This window comes from Microcaecilia unicolor, chromosome 1, assembly GCF_901765095.1.
Source record: "Microcaecilia unicolor chromosome 1, aMicUni1.1, whole genome shotgun sequence".
NCBI classification, from domain to species: domain Eukaryota; kingdom Metazoa; phylum Chordata; class Amphibia; order Gymnophiona; family Siphonopidae; genus Microcaecilia; species Microcaecilia unicolor.
This window is the reverse complement of record NC_044031.1, coordinates 34,469,646-34,487,692: the sequence shown is the minus strand read 5'-3', so window position 1 is coordinate 34,487,692 and position 18,047 is coordinate 34,469,646. Positions and strand designations below refer to the sequence as shown.

Sequence of the window (18,047 nt, the reverse complement as noted above, 5' to 3'; positions counted from 1 at the left end):
ATATAGAGGAGTTTCTGGCGGGAATTGAGCTCCCTCAATTATCTGAGGAGGCCCAGCAAATATTATCGAAGCCCATCACGTTAGAGGAGGTCAAGTCCACCATTAAAAATCTGGCTCCCCACAAGGCGCCGGGCCCCGATGGATATACAAACCGATTTTACAAAATCTTTGGAGAGTTGCTGGCCCCCATTTTGGTGAGAGTCTTCAACTCCATAGATATGGCCACGGGGTTGCCGCCAACTTGGGATCTTGCTACTATAACTGTGATCCCCAAAGTAGGCAAGGACCCGCAGAAATGTGGGTCATACAGGCCCATCTCCCTACTGGGGGTGGACTACAAAATATTTACTAAAATTCTGGCAACTAGATTACAAAGATATCTCCCGAATTTAGTCCATGAAGATCAGGCAGGGTTTGTGGAAGGTCGGCAAACTTTTGACAATGTCAGGAGAGCCATTTTTATGGTCCAGAACGCACAAATTCATAATACCACCTTGTGCATCTTATCTCTGGATGCCGAAAAAGCGTTTGACAGGGTGAGCTGGGCTTTTTTATTTGAGGTGTTAAGGCAAATAGGCATTGGAGGGCGATTTGGGTCCTGGTTACACACAATATACAAATCCCCAAAAGCGGCTGTGCGGGTTAATGGCCATCTCTCTCAAGCGTTCCAGCTGAACAGGGGCACCAGACAGGGCTGTGCGCTATCCCCGCTTTTATTTGCCCTAGTAATGGAACCGCTGGCTATTCAAATTAGAACCCAGAGAGAGATCAGGGGCCCAAGATGGGGAGGAATAGAGACTAAAGTTCTTATGTTCGCGGACGATATATTGCTCACGTTGGTGGAGCCCCTGGTCTCCTTCCCAAAAATAAATGAAGTTATACAAAAATATGGGGAAGTGTCAGGGTTTAAAATTAACTTTGACAAGTCTGAAGCATTAGACGTGGGGATACCTGATGTACAGATGACACGGCTCCAACAGCAATTTCAATACAGGTGGGCGACCAAATACATTCGATACTTAGGGGTCAATATTCCATGTAAAATAGAAGACATTTTCAAATACAACTTCCCAGACAAAGTGCGAGAACTCTTTTTGGAAATGGAGCGATGGGAGGGCTTGACTTTGTCATGGATGGGAAGAATCAGTGCATTAAAAATGATAGTTCTCCCCAAACTTTTATATCTTTTTATGGCATTACCAATCAATCTCCCAAAGGGCTTTCTGAGGAATTTGCAGAGAAAGGCATTTGCGTTCATTTGGAAGAAAAAACCCCCGAGAGTGCGGAGAGAGGTGCTATATCAATCGCGTAAGCGGGGCGGGATGGGGGTCCCATCTTTTAAGACCTATTATCAGGCGGCGCATTTAAAAATAATAGCTGCGTGGCAGCAGAACCCGGTAAAGATAGGCATTAAAATGGAGCAAAGATGGGTAGATCCCATTCCCTTGAGAGCGGTGCCATGGCTACCGACACAACAATTAGATGAAGTAATTAAGAGAAGCCCTCCCGTGCTGCGGTGGCCTCTTATGACCTGGAGACAAATAAGGAAGCAGCATTTCCCAGAAAGGACATACTTTACGCACATGTTTCTCAGATTTGCTCCGCAGTTTGGGCCGGGTCAATTAGACGGGGCGTACCTAGAATGGGAAGAGCGAGGCTTGTGTGAACTGGGACAAATGTGGGAACAAGGGGTAATGACCTCATACACAGAATTATGCCGAGAACATGGACTTTCCCCCCTGCAAGCTTTTCAATTTTACCAGGTTCGTGACTTTATAAAGAGGAGAGTGGTAGAAGAGCTTAGTCTGACAGAGACAATACTGGAGAAAAGTCTGACGAAAGGGGGTAGTAAAGGGGGGATAACTAAACTTTATGGGGCCCTCTTATCTAGGGAGAACCCAATAGAACACTACATTACAAAATGGGAGACAGTAATGGGTTCCACCTATGACCCCTCTCAATGGGCACAAGCCTTTCGGTCACTACTAAGGGTATCAGTCTCTAGTACCCTGATAGAAAACGGGCACAAGATGCTGTATTGGTGGTACTACACTCCCCACCGATTAGCCACAATGTATAAAAAGGGCACGGGCAACTGTTGGAGGCAATGTGAGATAAAAGGGGATATGTTTCACATGTGGTGGGCCTGTAGCCATGCCCAGAAGTTTTGGATGGAGGTGATAGGCTTCCTATGTAAAGTGACGAGCCAGACGTATCCCATGAAGGCAGAGAGCTGTCTGCTTCACTTTAAACCCACAGGGATTAAAAAAATCACACACAGCTTTGCCACCCAGTTATTTGTGGCAGGCAAACTCATCATTGCTTCAGCCTGGAAGAAGCCTATGATTCCGGGAATACACGTAGTCCGGGAAAAATTGGATAGAATACAATTGATGTCAAAACTTACAGCTATGAGAAATGGTCGGATTATACATTACCACAAAATCTGGGACCCGTATATTAAATGGAAAGCAACCTCTGCACCATAAAACTTGTGGCGCACATACTTATATAGGGGGTGGGAAGGCTTAAGAGGAGGGGAATATAGGTAACCTACATAGAGGTGTATAACTGTTTAGCTGAAATTATTAGATAATGTTTGAAACTCTTATGCTACTATGTGAAGACATGTATCTACAGAATCAATATATGGATATGTACTGTGTTTTAAAATGTTAAAATTATAAATAAATGCTTAAAAAAAAAAGAAGTGGAACTAGTTGTAAGCAACCATGTGCTGTACAGAAGCAAAACACGATGTCCAAGTGAAAGAACAATCACAATTTTTCAAGTAACTTGCAAAGGAAGCCAACCGACATCGTGTTTTGCTTCTCTATAGTACATGGTTGCTCAGCAACTAGTTCCATTTCTTATACGCTGAATTGGATAGATAGTAGACCTAAAGCTTACAGCAAACTTCAAGACTCCTGAAGCAGGCGCCTTAGCACCGAAACACGGCCACTGTGTCGAGTCATATTGGTGTAATTTTTAAATAATCTTCACACACAATCTCAGTGTCTCCCTCGTGTTTTTTTTGGATGAGCCTACCTACCCTACTTTTTGTGTTGCCAGTCCTTAAGGTCTGCAACCCAGTTGGTTTTTCAGGTTTTCCCCAATGAATATGGACGAGATTTATTTGCATACAATGGAATACCCCTGCTTTATGATCTTTAGAATTCCTTTCCTGCTTTTTTTTCTTTCTTTTATCAGGCGTTAACAGCTATTTTCTTATCATCTCTTCAGACTGGTCCAGACTGGTGGGTTATGCACTTCTACCAGCAGATGCAGATTGAGAACTTGTAGGATGAAAATAAGTAATTAGGGCAATAATTATTCCCTGATAATACTTATTACAGGGTTCCCGCTCAGTCTAGGGGATATTATAAAGGAACCTTGTTGCTGGCACCCTGCCAGTGTTTTGTTCTTCGCCAAAGAACCAAAGCCACGTCACAGATGATAATTATTATTATTTATTACATGTAGAAAAATAGAAACATTCTGCAATAGCTTATATGCAATATAATATCTCTTACTGATATGCACACTAACAAAATATATTGTCTAACTACACTCTGATTATCCTGAGACTACGTACAGTAATGATTAGAACAGTACAAATGATATCCTAATGATCCTTATGAAAACTTATCACATCTTATGCAAAATACACATTAGCAGCTGTCCCTGACCAAGAGCTGACATAAACCAGTCGTACTTAGATAAAACCACTGCCTAACCCCAGACCAGGAAATATATCACTGTGATCTTACCACGCTGTCCTGATGACGGCTTCAGGTAAGACCGGAGCAGAATCTCCCCAGACGCTATCTCAGCTGTCTGTGTCTTATGTAGTGCAGGTCTTTCTCAGCAAACAAGCAGGTTCCCGTCTCTCCTTTGGTTATCAGAGCCAGTATCTCTGCCACAGGTATTTGCACCAGTTATGCAGGTCACAAGGTTGGTATCATACAGTCTCTAGCTCACTCCGAGCCTTGCTGGATTTCTCAGGTCCTTCCCAGGTACTCCTCCTCCGAGGGTCTCCAACTAACTTTCTTTCTCCCACTCTTCCCGTGTTCTTCCAGACCTCTCTGTTGGGTGATAGCCTGGACCAATTATCCTCTCGCGTACAGTCCAGTGCATGGATCAGAAGAGTTCTTTGTTTTGTGACCTTGGAGATGGTAACTTCTGGTGCCATGGCTCTGCCTCCCTTCTCAGCTTCTCCGAGATAGAAGGGGGATGGTTGGAACACAGAGAGGCATATTTTCAAAGCACTTAGCCTCCCAAAGTTCCATAGAAACCTATGGAACTTAGCCTCCCAAAGTGCTTTGAAAATAAGCCTGAGAATGTCCTTGGCTTCAGCAAGCCTGTCAGTGATTTTCCACATGCTGAAGCTGGATCTTGCTGACACAGAGATGTGCAGGTCAGAGAGTTGCAGCAGCCATCTTATTAAACCAAGATGTCATAGGCTTGTATAGGCCAAGACCAGCTTAGGCTAGATCACAGGGAAATACCCCTACAAACTTTAAACTCCTGAGAGACCTATATCTAACCTGTGAGTCCTCAGGGCAACAGTATTTCTTAGTCTTCAGCAGTTGGTGGACTTATGGTAAGCTTGTGGAGGAGTCCTGGTTAGTATGGAAGGCCCCGGGGATCTGGTATCTATTGATATTTTTTTTTTTTTTTTTTTGAAAAATGGTGTATATCCATTTTTCTGAGGACAATGGAACTTTTCACTCACGTGTGAAAAGCTGTCATCTTTGGAGCCCTGGTGCGAATGCTGTCCAGTGTGTACTGATAATTCCAGAAGGCTTTAGCAGCCTGACCACACACCTGACTTGTGCAGGACCCGCAGTTTCTCATTGTCCTAGGACAAATACAGACATGTTACCCTGATTTTTCTTGAGAAAGATTTTTTTGCTGTTTGCCTTCCTGCTCGCTTTCTTGTGAGTAGCATGAGACCATTTCTTTTATTTTTTTCTTGTATTTTCCCTTCTTGTTATTTCTTTAGTTTTTTTCCCTGTCATGTTGGTTCAAGTAGTGCATGAATTGTGCTAGAACCATGTCTTTGACTGACCCACATGATGTGCCTAAGTTGTCTGAGCCCTGATCATATGTCCTTTCATTGATCTCTTTGTGCTGAAATGCAGAAGAGAACTCAAAAAAGTTAGGAGGCTCTGTGTAAGAGACTTTTTTGCACATCAAAGTCCTGTCCGCTGGCATCAAAGGCATCGGTCCCCCATGGCTTCTGGAGCTTCAGCGATCAGAGGAGACGCATCGACATTGAGGAGGTCTCCTTCACTCTTGACATTGGGTGCCGGTAGCACTCGCACAGGCCGAGCATCATTAGACCTGACACTGAGGACTTGTGTGGATTCTGCATTATCCTTGTTGGCGCTAAAGGACTCCGATGCTGGACATTGAGCAAATGCAAAGAAGCATCATCGTCGGTCCTCTTCGGAGCATGGTGCCAGAAGCTCCAGGACAGTAGCCTCACCGGTACCCAAGAAGTGTCGGCACCATGAGGACTGCTTCACTTATGTGGAGACGGTGTTGATGCACCAGTATCCCAGAATGCTGGGGTGCATCCTAGCTTGGTGTGATGCCAAGGCATCAAGGGTGCCAACGCCGACTGTGATGCCACTTCAGCCCATCCTAGAGACCCATGCTTTGCCTGTCGGCCGTTCATCGATGCTGGTGCCTCAACAGGCATCGGAGTCGGCACCGACTGATGCGGTGCTCCTTTCCAGCTCATTGAGGGAGGAAGCAACACTCAAGTCCAGGAAGGATCCATACCTCAGCACTCTTGCCCGTAGCCTAGCCAAGCATCCAGTAGGCTGAGGTAAGTGCAGACTCAGGCATCTGATGCAGAGTATTTTGCTGAGTTGGACTCAGAACATTCCTGAGGATCTGAGAAAGAGCCAGAGGACCTCACCGAGGAGAGATCCCTTGGCCTACCTTCAGACCCACTATAGGAAAGGAGAAAATCTCCCCTAGAGGAGCTCTATTTTGTCAGCTTTTTGAGGGAAATGGCAGAAGCCATTTCTTTTAAGTTGGAAGTCAAGGATGAGCCCAGGGCCAAGATGTCGGACGTCCTTGACTATGACACCCCTCCTAAGGAAGCTGTGACATTGCCCGTTTACAACTTCCTTAAGAATGCAGACATGAAAAGTTGGGAGACCCCACTCTATGTGCAGGTTATTTCAAAGAATGTAGATAGTAGAGTCCAGAAGGCTCCCAGATTCGAGAAACCAGCTTCCACACCATTCCATGCTGGTCAAATTCACTCTCAAAAGATTGAGGACCTATGCCTTGGCTCCCCTAGCCAGGGATGCTCACTCTCTGGATTCTTTTCGGAGGGAATTTTTCAAGACTTGATGCTCATTTCCGGCATCCTGTCTTACATGAGCATTTACCTGAAGAACTTGGTAGGCTGTTCACTTGAGTTTACGGACACTCTCCCATCGGAGTGGGCCACAGAACTTTGCCAGATAGACATAAAAAACATACATAGTAACATAGTAGATGACGGCAGAAAAAGACCTGCATGGTCCATCTAGTCTGCCCAAGATAAACTCATAACTTGAATTTGTACCTGTCTTTTTCAGGGCACAGACCGTATAAGTCTGCCCAGCAGTATTTCCCGCCTCCCAACCACCAGTCCCGTCTCCCATCACCGGCTCTGGTACAGACCGTATAAGTCTGCCCTCCCCTATCCTAGCCTCCCAACCACCAACCCCTCTTCTCCCCACCTGCTCCGCAGAGGAAGCAGAGGAAGTGTTGAAAGCACATTGATCGGGCCGCTTTTGATACTTTTGATGTGGTGTCCATACTTTTTGCCATAGGTATGGGTTTGCACAGACTTTCATGGCTGTGTGTCTCAGACTTGGAGCTTAGAAGTTCAGGAAAAGTTGGCAAACATCCCTTGAGGAGGAGAAGACAGTCTTCTTGAGGACAAGGTCGAAGAGGTGGCAGACTTGATAAAGAAGAGAACTGATACCATCAAGTCCCTTTCTCGGCCCTCTCCTTCCGCGACAACCACTTCTCAGAGGTTTTCGGGTGGAAGAATGCCTACTACTCTCAAAGGTGTAGGTTCATTCTTTCGTCCCGTCCTCAGCAGCAGTGGCCCCATAAGTCCCAACCAGCTCCCTAGTCTAAACGGGATGAGTTCTTGACTGGCTCCAGGAGACATATCCAAAATAAAGATACCCGTCCCGGACAACCTTCTGGATGGAGGATTTACCCCTAGGGAAGATTCCTCAGTTGTCCGCATCTTTCACAGGAATGAGCTTCCAATAGCTCATTTTCAGGTTTTAAATTTTGAGGTTCCTATTGATGGATCTTCACTTAAAGGGGATGCAGAGACATGCCTCTCATTGCGTTCTTTTGTATTTCTTGACCAAAGCCTCTTTTGCTCTTATTTTTTCAGCTACTTGTTTGGAGAACCATATAGGTTTCCAGTTTCTTTTCTTTTTGTTTACTTTCCTTGCGTAAAGATCAGTTGCCATATTTATAGCAGCCTTTAACCTGACCACTGATTTTCCACTTCTCTTACGCCTTCCCATGCCAACAGCTCCTTCAGGTATTCCCCCATTTTATCAAAATCAGTATGTCTAAAATCCAGTACTTTGAATTTTGTGCATCTGCACTCCGCCTTTGCCCTTATATCACTATTACATAGGTGGGCACCCACCCGGATATTGGAAACACTTCCTCCATTTGTGAGCACAAGATCCAGCATCGACCCTTCCCTCATGGGTTCTGTTACCATTTGTTTGAGCAAGGCACTTTGACAGGTGTCCACAACCTCCCTACTTCTTTCCAGTTCTGCAGACGGGACGTTCCAGTCCACATCAGACAAGTTGAAATCTCCCAACAGTAGCAACTCCCCTTTCATACCAATCTTTGAATATTTTATTTATTTGTTGCATTTGTATCCTACATTTTCCCACCTATTTGCAGGCTCAATGTGGCTTACATTATGCCGTAATGGCGATCGCCATTTCCGGAATGAGAAATACAAAGTGGTATTGAATTAAAGTTCATAAGTGACAGAGTAAATTAAGCAGTCAGGTATAGAGAGTTCTATCAGATTCTTGTCTAGCTTCTCCGTTTGTGTTGGAGGTCTGTAGATAACCCCCGTGTGGATACAGGTTCCATCTTCTCTTTCCAGGACGATCCATAAAGCTTGTTCCTTTCCCCCAGGTTCCCCATACTTCAGCTGCTCTGATATTGTCTCTCACATACAGCGCCACTCTCTGTCCTTCCTAAAAAGATTATAGCCCGGTATGGTCACATCCCATTCATGGGAATCATTGAACCACTTCTTTGTAATAGCAACAATATCCACGTTTTCTTCAAACATCAGGGCTTGCAAGTCTTGAACCTTTTTACTTAGACTACGAACATTTGAGCTCATTGCTTTCCATGTGCTTAGTGAGTTTAGGTGGTTTTCTGTATTTAGATGACCTTTCCCTCTGCCATCATGTTTATTCTAGGAGTGACTTTCTGAATGCCCTTGTTTTCTTTTGTCACCCCCACCCTCTAGTTTAAATGTCTAGAAACGTCTAGTTTGGTTAGCAGGGCTCGTGGGGACCCATTCTTCAAGGTCACTGCATTGGTACTTCTCAGAAGTCTGGACTGGTCTGGAGGGATTATAAGGAAGGAGAAATTAGGTCTTTCCTTTTGTCACTTCAGATCAGTCCAGAGCCCATTCTGGTTTGGAGATGGCTTCCGTCCTTCTTTGGTGTAGGTACATATCCGTTCTCACGATGCTAGAGCTCTTATCTGTTGTGCAAATTGGGACAGTCATAACAGTGTGGGGGGGAGTCTTGGGGTTACCCTCCTTCTATGTACTTCACAAAAAAAAAAAAAAGTTGAGTGCTTCCAGCCATTTCTGTATGAACACTCACTTTGACAGGTAGATGTACTGGAATTTAGTTATCTGCTTTGTTACAAAGTACTGACACCAGTGGAGGAGTGGCCTAGTGGTTAGGGTGGTGGACTTTGGTCCTGGGGAACTGAGGAACTGAGTTCGATTCCTACTTCAGGCACAGGCAGCTCCGTGTGACTCTGGGCAAGTCACTTAACCCTCCATTGCCCCATGTAAGCCACATTGAGCCTGCCATGAGTGGGAAAGCGCAGGGTACAAATATAATAAAATAGATACTATTGGAGATTCTACATGGAATGTTGCTATTCCACTAGCAACATTCCAACATTCCATGTAGAAGGCTGCGCAGGCTTCTGCTTCTGTGAGTCTGACTACGTGCAGGACGTCAGACTCACAGAAACAGAAGCCTGCGCGGCCACATTGGTGATCTGCAAGGGCCGACTTCTGTGGAATAGCAACATTCCATGTAGAATCTCCAATAGTAGCAACAGTGGAGGAGTGGCCTAGTGGTAATGGAGGAGTGGCCTAGTGGTTAGGGTGGTGGACTTTGGTCCTGGGGAACTAAGTTCAATTCTCACTTCAGGCACAGGCAGCTCCTTGTGACTCTGGGCAAGTCACTTAACCCTCCATTGCCCCATGTAAGCCGCATTGAGCCTGCCATGAGTGGGAAAGCGCGGGGTACAAATGTAACAAAAAAAATAAATAAATAAGGACTGCATATACAGTGGGGGAAATAAGTATTTGATCCCTTGCTGATTTTGTAAGTTTGCCCACTGACAAAGACATGAGCAGCCCATAATTGAAGGGTAGGTTATTGGTAACAGTGAGAGATAGCACATCACAAATTAAATCCGGAAAATCACATTGTGGAAAGTATATGAGTTTATTTGCATTCTGCAGAGGGAAATAAGTATTTGATCCCCCACCAACCAGTAAGAGATCTGGCCCCTACAGACCAGGTAGATGCTCCAAATCAACTCGTTACCTGCATGACAGACAGCTGTCGGCAATGGTCACCTGTATGAAAGACACCTGTCCACAGACTCAGTGAATCAGTCAGACTCTAACCTCTACAAAATGGCCAAGAGCAAGGAGCTGTCTAAGGATGTCAGGGACAAGATCATACACCTGCACAAGGCTGGAATGGGCTACAAAACCATCAGTAAGACGCTGGGCGAGAAGGAGACAACTGTTGGTGCCATAGTAAGAAAATGGAAGAAGTACAAAATGACTGTCAATCGACAAAGATCTGGGGCTCCACGCAAAATCTCACCTCGTGGGGTATCCTTGATCATGAGGAAGGTTAGAAATCAGCCTACAACTACAAGGGGGGAACTTGTCAATGATCTCAAGGCAGCTGGGACCACTGTCACCACGAAAACCATTGGTAACACATTACGACATAACGGATTGCAATCCTGCAGTGCCCGCAAGGTCCCCCTGCTCCGGAAGGCACATGTGACGGCCCGTCTGAAGTTTGCCAGTGAACACCTGGATGATGCCGAGAGTGATTGGGAGAAGGTGCTGTGGTCAGATGAGACAAAAATTGAGCTCTTTGGCATGAACTCAACTCGCCGTGTTTGGAGGAAGAGAAATGCTGCCTATGACCCAAAGAACACCGTCCCCACTGTCAAGCATGGAGGTGGAAATGTTATGTTTTGGGGGTGTTTCTCTGCTAAGGGCACAGGACTACTTCACCGCATCAATGGGAGAATGGATGGGGCCATGTACCGTACAATTCTGAGTGACAACCTCCTTCCCTCCGCCAGGGCCTTAAAAATGGGTCGTGGCTGGGTCTTCCAGCACGACAATGACCCAAAACATACAGCCAAGGCAACAAAGGAGTGGCTCAGGAAGAAGCACATTAGGGTCATGGAGTGGCCTAGCCAGTCACCAGACCTTAATCCCATTGAAAACTTATGGAGGGAGCTGAAGCTGCGAGTTGCCAAGCGACAGCCCAGAACTCTTAATGATTTAGAGATGATCTGCAAAGAGGAGTGGACCAAAATTCCTCCTGACATGTGTGCAAACCTCATCATCAACTACAGAAGACGTCTGACCGCTGTGCTTGCCAACAAGGGTTTTGCCACCAAGTATTAGGTCTTGTTTGCCAGAGGGATCAAATACTTATTTCCCTCTGCAGAATGCAAATAAATTCATATACTTTCCACAATGTGATTTTACGGATTTAATTTGTGATGTGCTATCTCTCACTGTTACCAATAACCTACCCTTCAATTATGGGCTGCTCATGTCTTTGTCAGTGGGCAAACTTACAAAATCAGCAAGGGATCAAATACTTATTTCCCCCACTGTACTAGATATAGGATCACTCAGGAGTTTAAACTTCTCGATCTGCATCTGCTGGTAGGAGTGCATAACTCAGCAGTCTGGACCAGTCTAGAGAGACTAAAGGAAAGAAACTTAGCAGGTAAGATCTCATTTCTCCTTGAAGCCTGTATGTCAGGTCACAGTTCCCTGTAATATGACATGTCATTGTTTATTGCACTATTGGTGAAATCGGGGTCTCTGCTTTTATCTCCAAAGGCTGAGGATGTCAGAGCCCTTAATTCATTCCTAATCCTGTGAATGGAGCCCTGGAAGCAGCAAAAAAAACAGAGAGGAAAATGCCTGCAGGAGCTTCTGCTCAGGTATGAGATTTCTCCCTGATTTTCTGCCCTCCGTGTACGAACACTGCTGCAGGTTTCTAACCTGGGACGCTGCAGATTCAGCCCTGGCTTTACTAGGACCCAGAGCAGAAATGAGGCTGGAAAGGGCACTTTGGAAGTCTCCTGACCATAAGGAGATAGAACAGGAGGAGTCCCACAAAATGGTGTTTTGTGTCCCAGATTGTGTGTGTAGCTGATTTTCCTATTAAAATAATTTTGATGTCGGACTTTGTGTTATATGATTGTACATTATGTATACAGAGAAACTCCCCCTCTCCTATTTATCCTTAGATTGACCTGATGAGGGAAGTGCTGAGTAAGTTTCTGGTTTCTGTTTCAGGTCCCAGTAACCTTTGAGGACATCGCCCTCTATTTCTCCCAGGCCGAGTGGGAGTTTTTACAAGACCAACAGAGGGAACTCTACAGGGATGTGATGAAGGAGAATTATGAAATCTTTATTTCTTTGGGTAGGGGGAGAATTTGACATTATCTTAGTGGCCCTGAATATGTAATCATACTAGAATTGTGGGGTAGAGTAAGGAGGCAAAGAGGGTAACGCAGGAGGAGGAGTGGAGGGGGAGAGAAAAGGAATGCTGGACAGAAGGGGAGATAGAAATACAGCATCTGTGTGTGTGAGAGAGACCTGGATCACCATCATATCCCAGATCCCCTTCTTCTTATCCTCCTCTCTTACCTTCCCTTCCTCTCCCACACTTCCCATCCTCCCCTCCTTTTTATATTTATTTCTTAATTTATAATTTATGTTTATAAATTAACGTGTCCAGCCAAATACAGCAGTTCTTGTTCCAGTAATGAATACCATGAAGTATCTAAACACAGAAGAAATGTTTGCCAAATCTGCCAATAAATTTCTGCAGCCCTGCCATAGGATGCTCTTTTCACAGTTTGGAAATCAGGTCATTGCCTTTTTGCATGCTGTTCATTGGCTCTCAGAAGAATTGTGCAGTGGACTTTGATCCTGGGGAAGTGGGTTTGATTCCCACTGCAGCTCCTTGTGACTCTGGGCAAGTCACTTAATCCTCTTTTGCCCCAGGTACAAATAAGTACCTGTATATACTATGTAAACCGCTTTGAATGTAGTTGCAAAAACCACAGAAAGACAGTATATCAAGTCCCATTTCCCTTTCCCTATTTGAGATTCTACATGGAATGTTGCTACTATTTGAGATTCTACATGGAATGTTGCTATTCCACTAGCAACATTCCATGTAGAAGCCTGCCCTTGCAGATCAGCCGCGCAGGCTTCTGTTTCTGTGAGTCTGGACTCACAGAAACAGAAGCCTGCGCGGCCGCACTGCTGATCTGCAGGGGCAGGCTTCTACATGGAATGTTGCTAGTGGAGGAGTAGCCTAGTGGTTAGTGCAATGGACTTGGATCCTGGGGAAGTGGGTTCGATTCCCACTGCAGCTCCTTGTGACTCTGGGCAAGTCACTTAATCCTCTGTTGCCCCAGGTACAAATAAGTACCTGTATATACTATGTAAACCACTTTGAATGTAGTTGCAAAAACCACAGAAAGACAGTATATCAAGTCCCATTTCCCTTTCCCTATTTGAGATTCTACATGGAATGTTGCTACTATTTGAGATTCTACATGGAATGTTGCTATTCCACTAGCAACATTCCATGTAGAAGCCTGCCCTTGCAGATCAGCCGCGCAGGCTTCTGTTTCTGTGAGTCTGAACTCACAGAAACAGAAGCCTGCGCGGCCGCACTGCTGATCTGCAGGGGCAGGCTTCTACATGGAATGTTGCTAGTGGAGGAGTAGCCTAGTGGTTAGTGCAGTGGACTTGGATCCTGGGGAAGTGGGTTCGATTCCCACTGCAGCTCCTTGTGACTCTGGGCAAGTCACTTAACCCTCCATTGTCCCAGGTACAAAGAAGTACCTGTATATACTATGTAAACCGCTTTGAATGTAGTTGCAAAAACCACAGACAGGCAGTCTGTCAAGTCCCATTCCCATTTCAAGATTCTGTGCTTAATTCTCTTGTTATATTAGCACAATGGCCCTACATTGTGCTAACATGACATGCTGGTTACTTCAAGAGTTGTGTGTTCATCTTAGCACTGGTTGTTGACAAGACCCAATCAGTTTAGATAAGAATGCACTCAACTGGATACTTTTAAGTATTATAGATATTATCAGTGGAAAGCTGCCCCACTTGGTTTAAGGCAGGAAATGGTTGACTTTCCTTAAGAAATCCAGAACTTGGCTTTTTATCTTCCCTTATCGTCTGTTCCAGACCATTCCTGACGAGTGGGTTATATGCTCTCCTACCAGCAGAGGGAGACTGAGAACTACTGACTAAGTGACACCTGTATAAGGGACTGTGCAACCTTGATCTGATCAGTATTTCTCAGTCTTCCAACAGAGGTAGGTGAGTTTATGCAACCCCGTGCTTCTTTGTTTTTGGGTGCACCGGGTTTGGCCCCATTTAGATTTATAATACATTAATAAAGGTTGAATAGCTGTTGGTTTTGGTGGGGGTATTTCTTTTTAAAAATTTTTATTTATAACCATTTAAATTTTTACAAGCGATAAAACAACTTGCCGGAAATACAGAGAAAGTAATATATAGGAATTATTTCAATCAGGTAATTCTATTCTCTTCCTTAGACCACTAAATAGGGAGGGGTTCTGGGGAAGGCCCCCTGTCTAGTTAAGGATGCCGCTTTGGGGGAGGCTGCTTTGGCAACACGCTTGGTCACAGACATGGCGGTGGTGAGAATTTCCGCCATCTTGTCTCCAGGTGCACATGTACTGGAATTGGGAGAAGCGCCTCCAGTGGTTGCTAGACAGGATGCCTTTGCAGTTTCTTCTGCGTTTACTTCTGAATTTGTCCTCCTGCTGCATCAGGCATATTGCCTTCGGCGGTGTCTGTGGTGGCACTTGGGGCTAAGAAAGCCCGTTTGTCCCATGAGGAGGATTTGGATGAGGTGCTTTCCCTGAGATCAGAGCCTCCGCTGGATGAGGAGCCAGTCCAGGGAGAATCCTGGGACGAGGAGACCCTGGAGGACCCTACTGTGCTTCCTTTGTGGAGGATCCTTCGGTGGTATGAATTTTTAGGCATCTGGAGTTGCCTGACTTGTTAGCAGAGGTTCTGCAGGTTTTGAAGATTTCGGAGGATCCCCCTCAGGTGACCAGGAAGGGTGACCCTCTTTTGAATGGGGTTCACCGTCTGCCTCAGACATTTCTCTACCATGAAGACCTAAAGAAGCTGGTGGAAGGAGAGTGGCAGGCTTCTGATTCCCCTTTACGCATAGGTCTGGCAATGGCTTGGCTTTACCAGCTCCCTTTGGTAGATTTGGAATCCTTTCGGGTTCCTAAGATAGATTCTCTGGTGATGGCTGCTACCAAGAAGACGGCTATTCCCGTGGAAGGGGGGGGGGTGGCTCTTAAAGATCTTCAAGATTATTGTATGGAGGTGCTCCTGAAGCGTTCCTTTGAGGTTTCAGCCTTGGCCTTTCAGGCGGCTCTTTGTGGAGGTTATGTGACTCAAGCCTGTTTTCGGTAGGCCGAGCAATTGCCGGACTCTCCAGCATCTTCTTCCTCGTAGTTGTCTTCGGATGTGGTAAATTTGGAGTTGGGTACTGCTTTTCTGGCAGATGCCTTGTATGACTTGGTCCGTGCTTCCACAAAGAACCTGGCTCTAGTGGTAGCTGAGTGGCAGTTTCTGTGGCTCAGGAATTGGGCCGCTGATGTGGTCTCTAAGTTCCGTTTGAGTCAGCTCCTCTTTAAGGGCAAGTTGATCTTTGGGGAAGAATTAGAGAAGCTGGTGAAGAGCTTGAGGGAGTCCAAGGTGCCATGGCTTCCAAGGTGTCATGGTTAACTGCCTGGTCAGCAGGTCGGGGGCGCCTTTGGGAATTTCGGCGGTATCAGCCGGGTAGAGGAGCTGGCTCGCAGCTTGCTTGTTTCTGGAATAAGGGCCAGTCCTTTCCTTCCTTTTCAGGAGGTAAAAGAGGGGGCTGTGAAGGGGCTTCCAGTGGTGCTGAGGGGGGTTGCCTGAGCCTCCCAGTGATATTCTGGGGACCCAGCCTCCAGTGGTGTCCATAGGAAGCAGATTGCAGCTGTTTTACCAGAGATGGATCCGCTTAACTTCGAACCAGTAGGTCCTCGATATTATTCAGAACAGTTATGCTCGTCACCCTCTTCCAGATGCCTTCCTTGTGTCTCCTTACAAGTCACTGGTCAAGGCACGGACCGTCCATCGAACCTTACAGCGTCTGCTGGCTCTTCGGGTGGTAGTTCCAGTTTCTCCGGGCAAGAGAGGTTCTGGGAGGTATTCAATTTATTTTGTGGTGCCCAATAAGGAAGATTCCTGGCATCCGATTTTGGTTCTCAAACGGGTGAATCGGGCTTTGCGCGTTTCTCCCTTTCACATGGAAACCCTCTGGTCAGTCATAGTAGTGGTTCAGCCAGGGGAATTTCTCACATCTCTAGATCTGTCTGAGGTGTACCTGCATATTCTGATGCTTCTGGAACATTAGAAATATTTTTGCATTGCAGTTTTGGGGGATCATTACCAGTTTCGGTCAATGCCTTTCGGTCTGGCCATGGCACCGAGAACCTTTTCCAAGGTAATGGTGGTGGTGGCAGCCCATCTTCGGCAGGAGGGCATTCTGGTACTTCGCTACTGTAAATAATTGCGTGTTTCCATTAAATATTTAACTACTCTGACCTCAAATCTGCTCAGACTGTTTTACACAGACTGGGCAATAACAAGCTCCATAATCAGAAGGACACCCAGGATTCAGTGGATATAATAGTATAGTTTTATTAAGCATCTCACCCAAGGCAGTACAGGCAATTAGGCATTCATATCTGGAACATGTGTTTTTTGTGGGACCGCAAGGGGACAGACTGCATCTAAGACCTTGATCGCTCAATGGATTAAGGAGGCGGTTTCATCTGCTTACCTGCTGTTTGGTAGGACGGCGCTGGCGGTTTTGCAGGCGCATTCTACAAGGGCACAGGCCACCTCATGGGTGGAGCATTCACTTTTTCCTCTGCAGGATATTTGCAGGGCCACTGCTTGGTCTTCGCTGCATTCTTTTGTCTTGACATTGTAGGTTGAATGTTCAGTCAAGGCAGGTCGCTTCTTTTGGTGCTTCTGTGTTAATCTGGGGACTTCCCAGCCTCGGTGAGTACTGCTTTGGTACTGCCTACTTATCGGGAATGGAATGTCAGTGATTTTATAAGATCCTTCCTGCTTGTTTTTCATTTTATTGTTACAATTTAACACAGAAGTATTCATAAATATTCATAAATGGAGTGGAGGAGTGGCCTAGTGGTTAGGGTGGTGGACTTTGGTCCTGGGGAACTGAGGAACTGAGTTCGATTCCCACTTCAGGCACAGGCAGCTCCTTGTGACTCTGGGCAAGTCACTTAACCCTCCATTGCCCCAGGTACAAATAAGTACCTGTATACAATATGTAAGCCGCATTGAGCCTGCCATGAGTGGGAAATCGCGGGGTACAAATGTAATAAAATAGATACTATTGGAGATTCTACATGGAATGTTGCTACTATTGGAGATTCTACATGGAATGTTGCTATTCCACTAGCAACATTCCATGCAGAAGGCTGCGCAGGCTTCTGCTTCTGTGAGTCTGACGTCCTGCACGTATGTGCAGGACGTCAGACTCACAGAAACAGAAGCCTGCGCGGCCACATTGGTGATCTGCAAGGGCCAACTTCTACATGGAATGTTGCTATTCCACTAGCAACATTCCATGTAGAATCTCAAATAGTAGCAACAGTGGAGGAGTGGCCTAGTGGTTAGGGTGGTGGACTTGAGGAACTGAGGAACTGAGTTCAATTCCCGGCACAGGCAGCTCCTTGTGACTCTGGGCAAGTCACTTAACCCTCCATTGCCTGCCGCATTGAGCCTGCCATGAGTGGGAAAGCGCGGGGTACAAATGTTAAAAAAAAAAAAAAAAAAAAGATAATCTTTTCCATTTTCCAATGATTCCTCTGCAATTGGGGGTACGAGAGAGGATTGGAAAGTGTTTTCATATTGAGAGGGATATGAGGAAAGATGCCTTTGCTTCCTGCTGAGCTGTCATCAGTGTGAGCATGCTCAGTGTGTTTCCTCTGCCCCATTCAAATGTTCTGGATGCCACGAAGAGTGTTGGAAGAAGAATAGTGAGGTGCATGCATATGGAAATGTGGCCAAGGTGTTGTGGTGCCCTGATCTAACTTTTGCTTTGCTGCTCTCTGTGCAGTGTTTTCACCCTCCCCCCGCCCTTGCTCTCACTGCCTAATGCCCAGCATCTATATCTCTGTTTCTCCTTATTCCCTCTCTGTGTTTAGAAACAACCTCTCACTCTCTCCCCCCTCCCTGTGTCCAGCATCTTCTCCCTCTCTCTCTATACATCTCCCTGAATCTATTACCTGCCTTCTATTGTCCTGTAACCCCCCCCCCCCCCCACCCCACCCAGCATCTCCTGTCTCCTCCTATTGAGTAATCC

The 18,047-nt window shown here is 45.9% G+C and overlaps 2 protein-coding genes across 4 annotated transcripts in view; both read left to right on the top strand.

Annotated features, from left to right (window-relative positions):
- The window catches only part of LOC115464772 (oocyte zinc finger protein XlCOF6-like), a 524,570-nt gene that overhangs the window by 6,670 nt on the left and 499,853 nt on the right, over positions 1-18,047 (top strand). The window contains exon 2 of the mRNA XM_030195150.1: positions 11,507-11,538. Coding sequence (XP_030051010.1) covers positions 11,515-11,538 — 24 coding nt within the window. The 5' untranslated portion in view covers positions 11,507-11,514. The remainder of the gene's footprint in view (positions 1-11,506; positions 11,539-18,047) is intronic.
- The window catches only part of LOC115464751 (oocyte zinc finger protein XlCOF6-like), a 42,857-nt gene that overhangs the window by 7,072 nt on the left and 17,738 nt on the right, over positions 1-18,047 (top strand). For 2 of the 3 annotated variants that reach the window (XM_030195109.1, XM_030195113.1), the window contains 2 exons: positions 11,435-11,538; positions 11,897-12,023. In XM_030195109.1, coding sequence (XP_030050969.1) covers positions 11,515-11,538; positions 11,897-12,023 — 151 coding nt within the window. In that variant the 5' untranslated portion in view covers positions 11,435-11,514. Of the gene's footprint in view, positions 1-11,262; positions 11,319-11,434; positions 11,539-11,896; positions 12,024-18,047 lie in introns of those variants that run through there. The other variant, XM_030195120.1, reaches the window with a different exon arrangement.